Source organism: Rattus norvegicus, chromosome 13, assembly GCF_036323735.1.
Source record: "Rattus norvegicus strain BN/NHsdMcwi chromosome 13, GRCr8, whole genome shotgun sequence".
Classification (NCBI taxonomy): Eukaryota; Metazoa; Chordata; class Mammalia; order Rodentia; family Muridae; genus Rattus; species Rattus norvegicus.
This window is the reverse complement of record NC_086031.1, coordinates 85780547-85794437: the sequence shown is the minus strand read 5'-3', so window position 1 is coordinate 85794437 and position 13891 is coordinate 85780547. Positions and strand designations below refer to the sequence as shown.

Genomic DNA, 13891 nt, shown 5'->3' with positions numbered 1-13891 from the left:
AAGTTAAGACATGAATGTTAGACAAGGCAAGTCCCGTGCCACAGCTGAGTACCCTGCTTAACCAATGGGAGCAGGATAAGTGTACAACAAAGATATGTTCCTAAGGAAGATCACTGTTGGGCTGGAGAGATGGCTCAGTGGTTAAGAGCACTGACTGCTCTTCCAGAGGACCTGAGTTCAATTCCCGGCAACCACATGGTGGTTCACGACCATCTTTAATGAGATCTCACGCCCTCTTCTGGTGTGTCTGAAGACAGCTACAATGTACTTATATATAAGTAAATAAATCTTTAAAAAAAAAAAAAAAAAGAAAGAAAGACCACTGTCCCTAAATCCTAATTGGTGTAATAACTTGGCACAGATTTTTGTAGATTTTGGGCTTAAAAATCCTGTAGAATCTTAACTCAGGGTCATGAACTTGGACCATGGCCTTGGTCAACCAGCCCTGGGGCGTATGCTCAATAAACTATCCCTGTCTGACTGAGATGAGCATCTGTGTGGTTTGTGAGGAGATTCCTGGACTCCAACAATATATATACTGCATTTGTGCTTGGAGCCTGGCGCCAGTGGAGGTCAGAAGTGGGTATCATAACCCTTAGAACTGGAGCTTTAGATGGTTGTAAACGCATGTGGGATCTGGGAATTGAAACCAGAGCCTTCACAAAACAGCCAATGTTCTTTACCGACGAGTCACCCCTCTAGCTCACTCCCCTACTCTTTACAATAAAAAAGTATTTGACATGGAGTTGAAGAGATGGCTCAGTGCTTAAGAACAATTTTTTGCAAAGGCTTTAGGTTCAGTTCCCAGCAACCACATGGTGGCTAACAACCATCTGTAACAACCATCTGTTCAAGGGGATCTGACTTCCTCTTCTGGCCTCTGAAAACACCAGGGCCACATGTGATGTGCATACATACGTGAAGGCTAAATACCCATACACATAAAAGTAAATCTAAAAACTTTTTACAGTTTCATATATGTATACAGTATATTTTGGTCATTCTCTGTAGGAGAAGACGCAGGCATGACTGACAGCCAGACTACTTGGTGTTCTGTGCTTTTAAATAAGAAGCACCGTGCACCATGCCCCAAAGGTCAAAATGCTGAATTATGAGTAGCATGAGTAGCTAGCCGCTGGCCTGCTGTATCGTTTGCACTCTTCAGGGTTTCTTTAATGTGCTTTTCCTGCATAGAGATCCTGGCTGTATGCACCCTCGCTGTCCAATTCGAGGTAAGGTGCTAACCAATCGCGCCCAATAGGCTTCCGCTATTCAAGTGGTTGCTCACGTGCAAGCAGATGCTGTTCTCTGAGACCAGCTCCAATGTGGATTATCTCTGCACCCTTTACCTATCCATTGGCACTGCTGTCTTGTCAGGAGAAGCCCGGTAATGACAGCAACCCTCACCCCCTCATTACCCTCTTTCACAGCTTCCTACTCCCACTGAGGCCCCTCTTCTGAACAAGTCCCTCTCCTGCTTTCTTTAGAGTCTTGTTTGTTTCCCACAGAGTTTAGTTAAGGTTACTTGCATGTGAACAGTGGTAGATCAGGACAATTTACCAGAGGCTATTCAACTGAAGAAAGGGACTTCCCTCCCCCAGATTATCAACTGGCTCTGCTCCTCCCCTTCCCCAGCTCTTGACTGTCTACTTCAGGAGTTCAGCTGCACTGCCTAGGTCCCCAGGACTTCCCACACTCTGAAAGAAATCTGGGGGTTCCCAGAAGGCAACCAGGCCCGAGGAAGATCGGAAAGCTGGCCCACTGGCTCAAGCAGCCGTTCACTTTTCTCCAGAAGTTTATTTAGGAACAATTGTTAAGCACAGAAAGGGGTCATCACCCAACGCCGGTGCTGCTGCTTTGCTCTGACAACAAAATGTTTGGGGCAGAGAAAGAGTAAAACTCTGAAGCATCGCTTCTTGGGAGGGCAGCTGTGTGCTCATCGCTGCTTTGCTGTTGGTCCTGGAAGACCCCAGGCTTTCTCTTTCCCCTGAGATTGTCCATTGGAGAGAGACAAACAAACAACAAACATACAACACCAAAAAAAAAAAAAAGTTAGGGGAGGGGCCTCTGTATTATTCCTGCCACTCAAACTTGGTGCCGATGCAGATGGTGAGGTCGCAAGTCCACAGGGAAGCTAATAGATTCTACGCTATTGCTCTCCTCATCCCATGAGACGAGGGCTCACTTGTCCTGAGGTTCCTTGCTCCAGTGAAGTTTGGGTTCCTCATAGACTGCCACGGAACTTTGAAGACTCCTCTGCACCGAGAAATACAGCACTGTGTCTATTGCAAACAAGAGTCCTATCAGCAGGCAGAAAGTGATTTGATGCCACGGTAGAAAGCTGGAGGGAGACGTCGGATCTAGGAGAATAGAGAGACGAGAAAGATGGCTGTCATTAAGGCCGGGGTTTTGGAAGAAACAGTGAGGTCTACACCACCAGACTGCTCCTGACACCCGCTGGGAACCAGGTCTGAGAGGATAGATGGGAGAGCCTGGGCGAGTTCTTTGTTCCTTCTCTCACTGACTTTTCCATCTCAGTGCAACCTGAGAGGACCTCAGCAGCTCAGTCACAGCTTCTGCTTGTTTGGAGGGAATGCCACAGACAGCGTCTGGCAAGGTAAGTTGTCCACAGGAGTCACATGACAATTGTGAGGTTGTTATTACTGTCCAGAAAGTGGACAAATTTGTACATTTTAGTTTCTCTCTCTCTCTCTCTCTCTCTCTCTCTCTCTCTCTCTCTCTCTCTCTCTCTCTCTCTCTCCCCCACCCTCTCTCTCATTTTTTTTTTTAAAACAGGGTCTCATTATGTAGTCCTAGCTGGTCTGGAACTCCCTATGTAAACCAGGCTGTCCTCAAACTCAGAGATACACCGGCCTCTCTCTGCCTCCTGATTGATGCTATTAAAGACGTAGACTATCTCAGGGGAAAGGGGAAGCCTGGGGTCTTCCAGGACCAACTGTGAAGCAGCAGTAAGCATCAGCTGCCCTCCTAAGAAGCAATGCTTCAGCCCAGCTTAATTTTTTAAACCATTTTTTATTTTAATTTTATGCATATGGGCATTTTACCGGCATTATGTTGGTGTGCTAGGTTCATATCTGGTGCCCACAGAGGCCAGAAAAGGGTGCCAGATTCCCAGGAACTGGAGTTAAAATTGTGAGCCACTACGTGGGTACTGGGAACCAAACCCAGGTCCTCTGGAAGAGCACCTAGTTCTGTTAACCACTGAGCCATCTCTCCAGTCCTGGGCTTAATACTTTTCAATTAAAAATTGTATATATGTGGTATATATGTGTGTGTGCTTGTGTGCTTGTGCACATGTGTGTATGAGTGCATTTGTGTATCTATGTATGGGTATAAGTGAGTGAGTGAGTGTGTGTGTGTGTGTGTGTGTGTGTTTATATGTGTGTGTGTTTGTGTGTGCTTGCATATGGAGATCAGAGGACAACCTTGGGTGTCATCCTCAGAAATGCCATTCACTTCCTCTAGACAATGTTTTGGTTAGATTTCACTGTCAATATAACACAACCTAGGGTCACCAGGGAAGAGGCAACCTCAGTTGAGTCATTGCCCAAGTCAGCGTGTCTGTGGGGAACTGGGACGGTTGCTATGAGATGGCCAGCCCACTGTGGGCAACACCATTCCTAGGCAGGTAAGCTACATAGCTGAGCATAGTAAACTAGCTGAGCATGAACCAGACAGCAAGGCAGGGAGCAGTGTCCTCCCACAGTTCCTGCTTCAGTTCCTGCTTGCCTTTTCTCAGTGGTGGACTATATGCCCTCGAAGGATAAGCTGAGATAAACCCTTTCCTCCTGTTTTTGGTCATGGCATTGAACACAACAGAAAACATACTAATACAGACAGGGTCTCTCATTGGCCTGCAGTTCATCACTTAGGTTAAATAGGAGTGCCCCAGGTTCCCTTGTCTCTACATTCCCAGTCCTGGAATTATTAATATGCCACCGAAAGTGGCATGCTATGTGGCTCTGGGGCTTTGGCTCAGGTCCTCATTCTTGTGAGGCAAGCACTTGAAGATTTACTGAGCTGACTTCCCAGCCCTAGTCACATTTGTTTGTTTGTTTGTTTGTTTGTTTGTTTGTTTGAGACAGGGTCTTATATGTGTCCCTGGCTGGTCTGAAACTCACTTATATAGACCTGTCAGGCCTTCAGCTTACAGAGATCCACCTGCCTCTGCCTCAGAGTACTGGGATTAAAGGCATGTGCCACCAAGCTTAGCCCAGCTTTAATTTTTACTTTAAAATATGTATGTATGTATGTATGTATGTATGTATGTATGTATGTATGTATGTATGTATTTAGTCTATGCCTGGGCATGTGTATGTGCACCACATTCATGTAGTTCCCTGGCCGGTGAGAAGAGGCATCAGATTCCATGGGACTGGAGTTATGGATGGCTATGAGTCACCATATGGGTGCTTGGAATTGAACTCAGGTCCTCTACAAGAGCAGCTAGTGCTCTTAATGGCCGAATCATCTCTCCAGCCCCCTAACTTTTAATTTTGATATAGTTTTAAACTATGACTAAATGTACCTGAATACCATAAAGAACTCTCATGTGTCTTTTATTTAGATTCTCTAATTGTTTACAATTGACTTGTTTACTTCATCAACTTGTCTTTTTTTTTTTTTTTGGTTCTTTTTTTCGGAGCTGGGGACCGAACCCAGGGCCTTGCGCTTCCTAGGTAAGCGCTCTACCACTGAGCTAAATCCCCAGCCCCATCAACTTGTCTTTTCTCCTAAGTTTTTGTGGTGGTTTGAATGGGAATGGCCCCCGAGGCTCATATATTTGAATGAGCCTAGTTGTTCTTCCCTAGTTGGAACTGTTCGGGATTAGTGGGTGTGGTCTTGTTGGAGGAGGTATATCGCTGGGGTGAGCTTCAAAAGCCCAAACTAGGCCCAGTCTTTCATTCTCTCTTCCTGCTACATGAAACAGAGCTTGTGGAGAAGGTGTAAGCTCTCACCCTCAGCACTAGTGCCATGCCTGCCTGCTGCCACGTTCCCCCACCATGATGGTCATGGACTCACTCTCTGAAACTACAAGCAAACCTCCAATTAAATGCTTTCTTTCTATAAGTTGCTTTAGGTCTGGTGTCTCTTCATAGCAATATAAAAAGTAATGAAAACACCCTTTGAGGGTCCACATCTGTGCCAGATTAAGATTTAAAAAAATTGAAAAAGACCAGCAAAGGTTCTTGCTGCCAATCCCAACCACCTCAGTTAGTTCAATCCCCAGGATTCAGATGCTGGAAGGAGAGAACTGACTTCTCAAAGTCTTCTGACCTCCACGAGCTCACGGTGGCACATGCACATGGATACACAAACACATGCACATGCACACAATAAAAAAAGTAATAATGATGATGATGATGATAACAGTAATATAAAACCCTAGCACATTGTAAAAGGACCTGAAGACCTCTCACCTCCTATGCTTATCTGCAAGGATGCTGAAGATATGTTGTTGCGTCCAATGATCCCTCTGCAGAAGTAGGAACCACTGTCGGCGTGCGTAGCTTTTGAAATACTGAGTTCAGAATTCCTATGGAAATACTTCTTGCCTTTGCCATTCTGTAAATAGGTAACCTTAAATACAGGCGTGTTTCGCCAGCTATGGCATCTCAGACGAATGGGGTCCCCCTCCTGGAACAGCCGCTTAGTGGTCTGAAGCAATAGCCAGTCTAAAAGACAGAGAGGTCACAGTCAGGAGGGTGAATTCTGAATGTGGGTCTCTACTGCAGGGTAAGGCTATCACTCCATCCTAGATGCAACGGGAATCCAGACGGAGAACTTTCCTACACAGCTCCTCAGATCACACCAAGAAGAGGGATACACACACACACACACACACACACACACACACACACAGAAAGAGAGAGAGAGAGAGACAGAGACAGAGAGAGATAGAGACAGAGAGAGATAGATAGAGACAGAGAGTCAGAAACAGAGAGAAACAGATAAAGACAGAGCCACAGAGCCACAGAGACAGTCAGGGATGGAAAGACAGAGAGAGAGAGAGAGAGAGAGAGAGAGAGAGAGAGAGAGAGAGAGAGAGAGAGAGAAGAGTCACAAATGAGGGAGAAGAGAAGCAAAGTTGAGGATATCTTCAGAATCCCTATGTGCTGGGCTTACATTTGGCAGGTAACAAGGACTAAGAGTATTTCTAAACCAATTACATTTAAAAATGGTTTTCTAAGTCAAGTTGTGTAGTGTATGCCTTTAATCCCCTTGCTTGGGAGACAGAAGCAGGCAGAAAACTCTGCGTTTGAGGCCAGCCTGGTCGACAGAGTGAAATCCAGGACAGTCAGGGCTATACAGAGAAACCCTGTCTCTAAAAAACTAAACCAAAATCCAAACCAAAAAAAGACTTTCTACATTAAAAAAAATTAGATTTGAAGAGACACAGGGATATTGAGAGTCCCTACAGGAGACCGAGCGTTCCTTGGAGGGGTTGCAGCAGCAAAGGCGGCCTCAGTAGGGAAGTGGAGGAAGCAGGAAGTGGGGGGGAGAGAATGTCAGCTGTCAAGCGATCTCTGGTTCTGAAATGTTGTTAGGCCTCAGTTAGACCATGACTAAGCAAGGCTTTCAAGAGAGAAAGATGGCCAGGTACCAGTCTCACTATGATCTCAGGTGATCAGATTTCACACAGGGTGAAGTCAAGGTGGGACGGAACTGGGGAAATACACGTCAGATAAATATTGATAGCAGGTGACAATATGAATGGGATCATGTTAAAAGCACGGAAAAAAGGAAGGTGTGTGTGTGTGTGTGTGTGTGTGTGTGTGTGTGTGTGAAGATTAATGGGAGTTTTCCCAGTCAGGAGCAGAGGTTATTAAAATATTCTTTTCTTGTTCATTTTTGAACTATAACCCAAGTAACATCCATAGTAAGAACAAAGAAAAATATACTGTGGGTTTTAAATTTTAGTGCTCAGAGCTAAACAAAGTTGGTAGAACATTTTGGTGGAGATTCTCAACCAGGAAAAAAAAAATCTCCAAATAGAGGGCAATTTCCGTTATTTAATGAGTGAGATCATTTATCAACCAAGTTGGTATACAAGAAGCTGAGGCAAGAAAATCAGGAATTTAAGGTTAACTTGAACTACATAGTGAGTTCCAGGCAACTCCGAACTACATAGTACCTATTATTAAAAAAACAAAAACAAAAACAAAAACCAACCCCCCCAAAAAAAAACCAGAAAGCAATGCCCCAAACAAAAACTATAAGCACACAAGCTATATCGGTTATCAAAAATGCCACCTATTTAGTCACTTACTTTTTCAGCTAAGGAGTACATTGTGTTAGCATAAGATTGCAATTGGTATGGATAGAGCATGGTTTGGGGGATAATAGTCTTTTATTAAAACAGTACGATTTATTTGTTTCTTAAGCCATGGTCCCATGATGTCGAGGTTATCTTGGGCTTGCTTCCCACAGCCAAGGATGGCCTCATGGCCCTTGATCCTCCTTCAAGACCTGGGGTCCCAGGTGTGCTCCACAGCCAGGGCTGGGGGAATGTCCTTTGCTCTGTTTGACTTGCTAAGAACATAACTAGTATACAGACATTCATTCAACAAGCACACGACAGACATTTTACACTGGTGATACTCAGATTTCTACCATGTATGGTCTCTAACCTTACAGAACCTATAGTCTAGAACACAGGAATATACTCTGAATATTATATTGCGGTGTGGTTAAGTTCTACAGTGAGCTAGGACAGAAGGACTATAGAGCCAATGAGACTAGAATAATAGTAAAAAAAATTCTACCCAAAGTCAATACAGAGCATAAGCAAAAGTGAATCTGACCCTAAAGGAAAATCTGGGGCATTCTTGATTAATTTACTGCTCACGGTAGCAGCCTTGCTCAGTCCTTGTTAACAAGACACCCAACGCCCATTTATAGAGCAAAGTCAGCCCTTAGAGTTGAGTTTTCTTTTTAACTTATTATTATTATTTTTTTTTTTGAGACAGAGTCTCACTATGTAGTTCTGGCTGTTCTGAAATTTACTGTGTAGACCAGAGTAGCCTCAAACTCACAGAGATCCCCCTGCCACTGCCTCATGAGTGGTAGGTTTAAAGACACAATCCACCATGCCTGTCCCTTGATTTCTGTTTTTTAAAAATGTGCATGTGTTGGGCTGGAGCGATCACTCAGTGGTTAAGAGGTCCAGAGTTCAAGTCCCAGCAACCACATGGTGACTCACAGCCATCTGTCATGAGATCTGATGCCCTCTTCTGGTGGGTCTGAAGACAGCTGCACTGCCGTGTACTCACACACGTAAAGTAAATACAAATCTTAAAAATAAGGTGTGCACATTCTCACATGCTATGTCATGTTTGTAGAGATGAAAGGACGACTTACATGTGTGGCTTCCTTGCTTCTTAGTTCTGGGGACCAAACCCAGGTTTATCAAGGCTCGGTGGTAAGCATCTTTATCCACAGAGCCACCTCCCCAGCCCTAAGACTTGATTTTTCTATTGCTTTTGTTCAGTAATCCCCCTCCCCCGCTTTATTCACTCTTAGATAGCTTCCTTTCGTCCAACAAGATAATGGATACTGTAGCTGTGCACAGTGAGATCTGTGCTGTCTAGGTGGAGAGTTAGAGGCAAAGGAGCAAGGAGAAGCAGCTTGACAAGCCCAATTCACTGGGACCCTGATGTAGAATCCCTTGAGTTTCACCTTCTTCCCCTCCAGCCCTATCCCACCCACTCATGCTGTACGAACGAGACAGTTGTGTAAATAGAGGCAGGCTGACAGCATGTGATATGATTCCAAGGACGCTAGAAAAGAGCTATGCCTGAAAAGGTAATTAATTCTCTTACCCGATGTCACACTAGGATGCCGTTGATCGACATACACATGTCCATTCTATGATAAATGTGATTCTCAACCTGTGTGTGGCTCAAGTGCCTATTTGGGTAGGTATGGGATATTCTGCATATCAGTTCTGCACTATGAATCGTTACAATTCATAACAGAAGCAAAATTACAGTTATGAAGTGGCAATGAAATAATTTTATGGTTGGGGGTCACCACAACATGGGGACCTGTATTAAAGGGTCGCAGCGTTAGGAAGGTTGAGAGCCACTGATGTAAAGCGTGAGTGTGTAGACCTCCACACTGCCACGTCAAGTACTCAGACCCATGGGAAATGGCAAAGCCTTCTTTGGAGTGAGTTTTAGAGGGATGGTCCAAGTGTGGATGCTGATCATATGTGCGGAATATACATCCACCGTATCTCTCTACCCCTGGATGTTTATGGCCTGAAGACTGTCCCCTATAGAGATTGCTCTTACCAAGATTAGCTAAACCTGCCTAGATAGTCTATATATAATAATATACATAAATACATACATGCATGCATACATACATACACACACATACATACATAGACACATACATACATACATACAGATATAGATATCTCCGTGTTTAGCTGTTTGTAATGACTCCAATTCCTTGTTCAGCTACGTGCAATAATTTCACTCCCTGTTCAACTGTGTGTAACAAACGTGCCTCACTTCCTGGGGTCAGCGGCTTTGCCAATGAACTGTGCTCTCTGATCCAAGATTTTCTGTGTGTCCATGTTTATTTATCTTTTCCTTATCCCCTTGCCTCCTTAGACAGGTCTGTCCCTCATGCTAGACGTGGCACCGTTGGAAGGGGCCAAGTGTATGCTAACAAGTAAGTTCCAGCACGGCACTGATGGGAAGATAGTGCAGACAGACACTGAGTAATGTGGTACCAGGTTATTAAAGATCTGAAACTGAGTATTGCCAGGCTGCTTGGGCCTGCTGGCTCCCGAATAAGGACACAGCGAGTTATTAATATTTATGAAAGTCTAGGCAATTTTGCTTGCCTGGTTCTTGGTTAGTTCATATAAATTTACCCCAACTATTTGTGGCCTACGCCCAGCCACGTGACCAGTTACTTCTCAGTCCCAGCACCAGTTCCTTCTACCCAACTGCCCACCACCTGTCAGGCTGGCAAATCTCGGTCGCCTGAATCTTCCCACGGTTCCTATCTCTGCCCGGAAGTCCCGCCTCTCCTCTCCTGCTTAGCTATTGTCCATTGGCTCTTTATTAAGCCAATCAAAGGTGAGTGAGGTGTAAGTTTATGAATAACAGTATCAAATTCCAGGCAGCACTCAGCTCTCTGCCCTTACAGAAATCAACATTTGAATAATACAAAGAAAACCTTAGACGGAACACAAAAAGATACCCCAGCAGAGGAAGACTGCTGTTTGGCCTTTTAGATGAGCCTGAGTGAAATATCTGAGGGATAACATATAGAGGGAAACTGAGATCCTAAGAACACAGTGTAAAAGAATGAATCATACGGAGCATGTCGCTGACCTCAGAGCGCGTATCTGTGTTGTACGTGATCAGTGAAAAATGCCAGTCCCGGGAATTGTTAAATTTCATCATCTTTTACACGCTGCAGGAGTTTCGATGCTGTGCATACTTACAGCCAAAACTACAGTTCTACTCCCTTCCGATGGACGGCATACCACCCTACCACTATTAACCCAAACCATACTGGGTTTTCCCAAGTAATTCAGGCCCCCTCTTTCCCTTCAACTCACCTGCATGGACGTCTAGCTGCACCGGGTCACTGAGCGCGGAGAAGGCTGTCTGGCATCTGTACATTCCACTGTCCTTAACTCTGGCACTTTGGATGACATAGTTGGCGTCCTGGTGCGAGATGAGGCTTTTGTTATGGAACCATTTGGTAGAATTGTCCTCGGGGGAGAAGGTGCCCTGGCACCTGAGGATCACACAGTCTTCCTCGAGAACCCTGACCCATTCAGGGTCTAGGATCACCACAGCCTTTTGGAGACCTGATGAGGAGTCAAGAGAATTTGGAGTGAAGACACAGGAGTGGGCCCTACCCTGGCACTCCCTGGGTAATACAGGCAGAGGGAATAAACCCACAGCCCTCCCAGTCCATCTATGACTCTTTCTTAGGGTATCTAGGCAGGGATGCTTGGCCCCAATTTTGACCTTCTCTGTAGCTGGAGAAAAATTAACCAGAGGTACTAGGGCTGATCCCGACTGTGATAGGGTATTGCTCTTAGCTTGCAGACCCCACCTCCCCACCAGATCCCATACAATAGTCCTTTCCCAACTTCCTGGGGCCTTTGTGTGTATCTCCCTCTATCATTCGAAAACTCTGGGGCAAACTCACCAGCTCCAACGCCAGAGGAAACTGCAAGAAAAAGAAAGGCATGACTCAGATGCTGGGCAGCGAGATTCCCTCCCATCATTCCTCTTGCTGGTTCCTTCTCTTCTCTAAGGCCTGCACCTATGCTGCAGGAAACTCAGATCCTAGTTTGTGACATTGTTTCCTTTCTCCTTGTTCCCTGTTCAGACTGTCAGGTTAAAAGTAACGATTGCATTTCCCTAAATCAAGCCGCAGGAACCACCTTTCCTGGAAAGAGATGCCAGGATGTCGACACAAACCTTAGGACCACCTAGTTCTTGCCTCTTCAAGTTACACGTAGGGAAATGGACACCCACCCAGACGGGTTAACGCACAGGCCCCTCCTAACGAAGCACAAATCAGAGCCAACCTGCTGCTGATCTCTAAGAGTCTGTCTTAGGAGTTAAATCCAGGCCCATTTCGGGGGTTCTATGCCTGACCTGAAACTCAGGTGGTCTCTGCTGAACGTAGGTCCTCATAAGTTTTTGCCTTCCTCTCCACTGAGCCCCACTTACCCGTAAGTAGCAGTGCCGTTGGTAGTAGTAGGTACCACATGCTGCTGCAGCAGCAGACAGAAAATGTCACCACAGATATCCGAAACTCTTAAGGGCCTACTTGGCTAGAAGAGAGGAAGTAAATAGCTTTTTCCCCAACCCCCCAGTCCACCTCACTAGTTTCCTTTTCCAGAAACACCATCTGACTCCTGACTGTGGACTCTGATGGGTGAGCCCTGTGACAGGGCAGGGACAGGAGGGAGAGCGACTGGAGAGCTTACCAAGGGGGATGGAACCAACCACTTGCTTTATGTAGATCAGAGCTGAGCACCATGGGGACACACAGAGAGTCTATCAGAGGGTACTGTCAGTAGACTCAAGGCTCCCAGGGCCAAGAATGGGGCAACATGACCTTTTGATGGCCTTCACAGCAAGAGCCATGCCCCAGGGGCTCCCTTGGTTCTATCTCAGAATTTATCACCTGGCCCAGACCCATCCGCATGCAGGCAAGGGTCTGACCACATATATAAAATAGTAACTTAAACTTTACTTTTTAAAAATAATTATTTATTTCTTTTATGTATGTGAAAACACTGCTGCTATCTTCACACACACCAGAAGAGGGCATCGGTTCCATTACAGATGATTGAGAGCCACCATGTAGTTGCTGGGAATTGAACTCAGGACCTCTGGGAGAGCGGTTGGTGCTCTTAACCACTGAGTCATCTCTCCAGCCCAATTTAAACTTTTCAATCTACTCATAGCTCTTTTCAATACTGTATCAACCTATATTTTCTTTCAAAATGTCTTGAAAAAAATCTTAAAAAAAAATCTTAAAAAAAATCTGGGATACATAAGAAGTTACCAACTTCTTAGTGACATTTGATAGCTAAATTCCCCTAAATTTGTTTGTTAAGAGAAGCCCACACAGGAGTTGAGAAATGCTCTGGAAAGAGAAGACACTAAAGGGAGGCAGAGAGAATCACAGAGAAATGGGAGTGCCAGGTGAAAACAAGAACTCCTTAAACATTTTTTCCTCTTCTGTATGAGTCTACTGATTATATAAAGGACTCAACCACCATGCCAAATACATTAAGTTCTTTTATGGGAAAAAAAACCTAATTCAAGCTGTGGGAACTTGGTAGCTGGTTTCTACATGAAACAGCAGCTCTGGGTGCTAAGCCCCAAATACCACTGCTGTTGTCACGGCTCGAGGTCCAGAGGGGCACCGGAAGGAGGTAGAGGTATTTGATGTCACCATCTTTTTGACACCATTTTTAATGGATTTCCTTTCTCTGTTGAGCTTCAAACAGAGAGGCTCGATTTCATAGCCATTGGGCTCCCTGTGTCAGATCTGTGACAAGGCAGGACATCCTGGTGGCAGGATAGCATAGCAGAGGAGGCCGCTCACCCCAAGGCAACCGACAAACAGAAAGCTGGGATAGGAGCTCTACCCCAGTGTGGCTGGCTCTGTGCTCACCACAGCAGATCAGGGTAGCCCTAGCTCTAATGATTCTCTGGGCCGGGGCTGGTCTATGAGTTGAACGGCCCGAGTACAGGGCTCCTCAACAGAAAACATGGAGGGCGGTGTAACAGGATGTGGTAAGATCGGTTAACATCTTATTCCCACCTCTTCCCTAGCATGTTCACACAGTGTTCAACCTCCCCCTTAACAAAGCTAAGTGTTTAGCAGTCATATCAGCTCAACCCCTAGACAGAAGAAATCAGATGACTCTGTTTGGTAGAGCTGATTTGGGAAGGGAGAAATATAAAGAAGGAAAAAAATGAAGCTTTGCAAGGGTTGAGTGGAAACGGAGAGGCTGAAGGGCCCTGCTGACCACTGCCCTGGGCTGATGTCCTCTCTACTCCAGAATCCCACGAAAACCATCTCTCAGGTTTTGCTCTTGCTTTGCTTGTCTATAGAGCTAGTTGACTGTTGCCCCTTGCCATCCCACCCTCCTGGAGTTCTTACAGCAGCCCCTCCCTAACTGGCCTCTGGTTTAGATGTCTGATGAAGGTGAACAATGGGCAGGATCCAGACAGCCATTCTAATGTTGCTCAATAGAGTCACATTGTGTTAAATACGGCTGAGAATCCGGAGCCTGTCACATTGTGTCAAATACAGCTGAGAACCCCAACCTTAAAGCTCGTTGCAACAGTGCTTTGAGGCTTAT

General features: G+C 45.4%; 1 protein-coding gene across 1 annotated transcript; it reads right to left on the bottom strand.

Annotated features, from left to right (window-relative positions):
- Positions 1 to 1781: 1781 nt before the first annotated feature.
- On the bottom strand, positions 1782 to 11802 carry Fcgr3a (Fc gamma receptor 3A). The gene is made up of 5 exons (NM_207603.2): positions 11739 to 11802; positions 11209 to 11229; positions 10607 to 10861; positions 5442 to 5696; positions 1782 to 2360 (listed from the first exon to the last, which is right to left on the bottom strand). The coding sequence occupies exons 1-5, from the start codon at positions 11776 to 11778 to the stop codon at positions 2182 to 2184; spliced, it is 750 nt and encodes a 249-aa protein (NP_997486.2). The 5' UTR covers positions 11779 to 11802; the 3' UTR covers positions 1782 to 2181.
- Positions 11803 to 13891: the final 2089 nt, after the last annotated feature.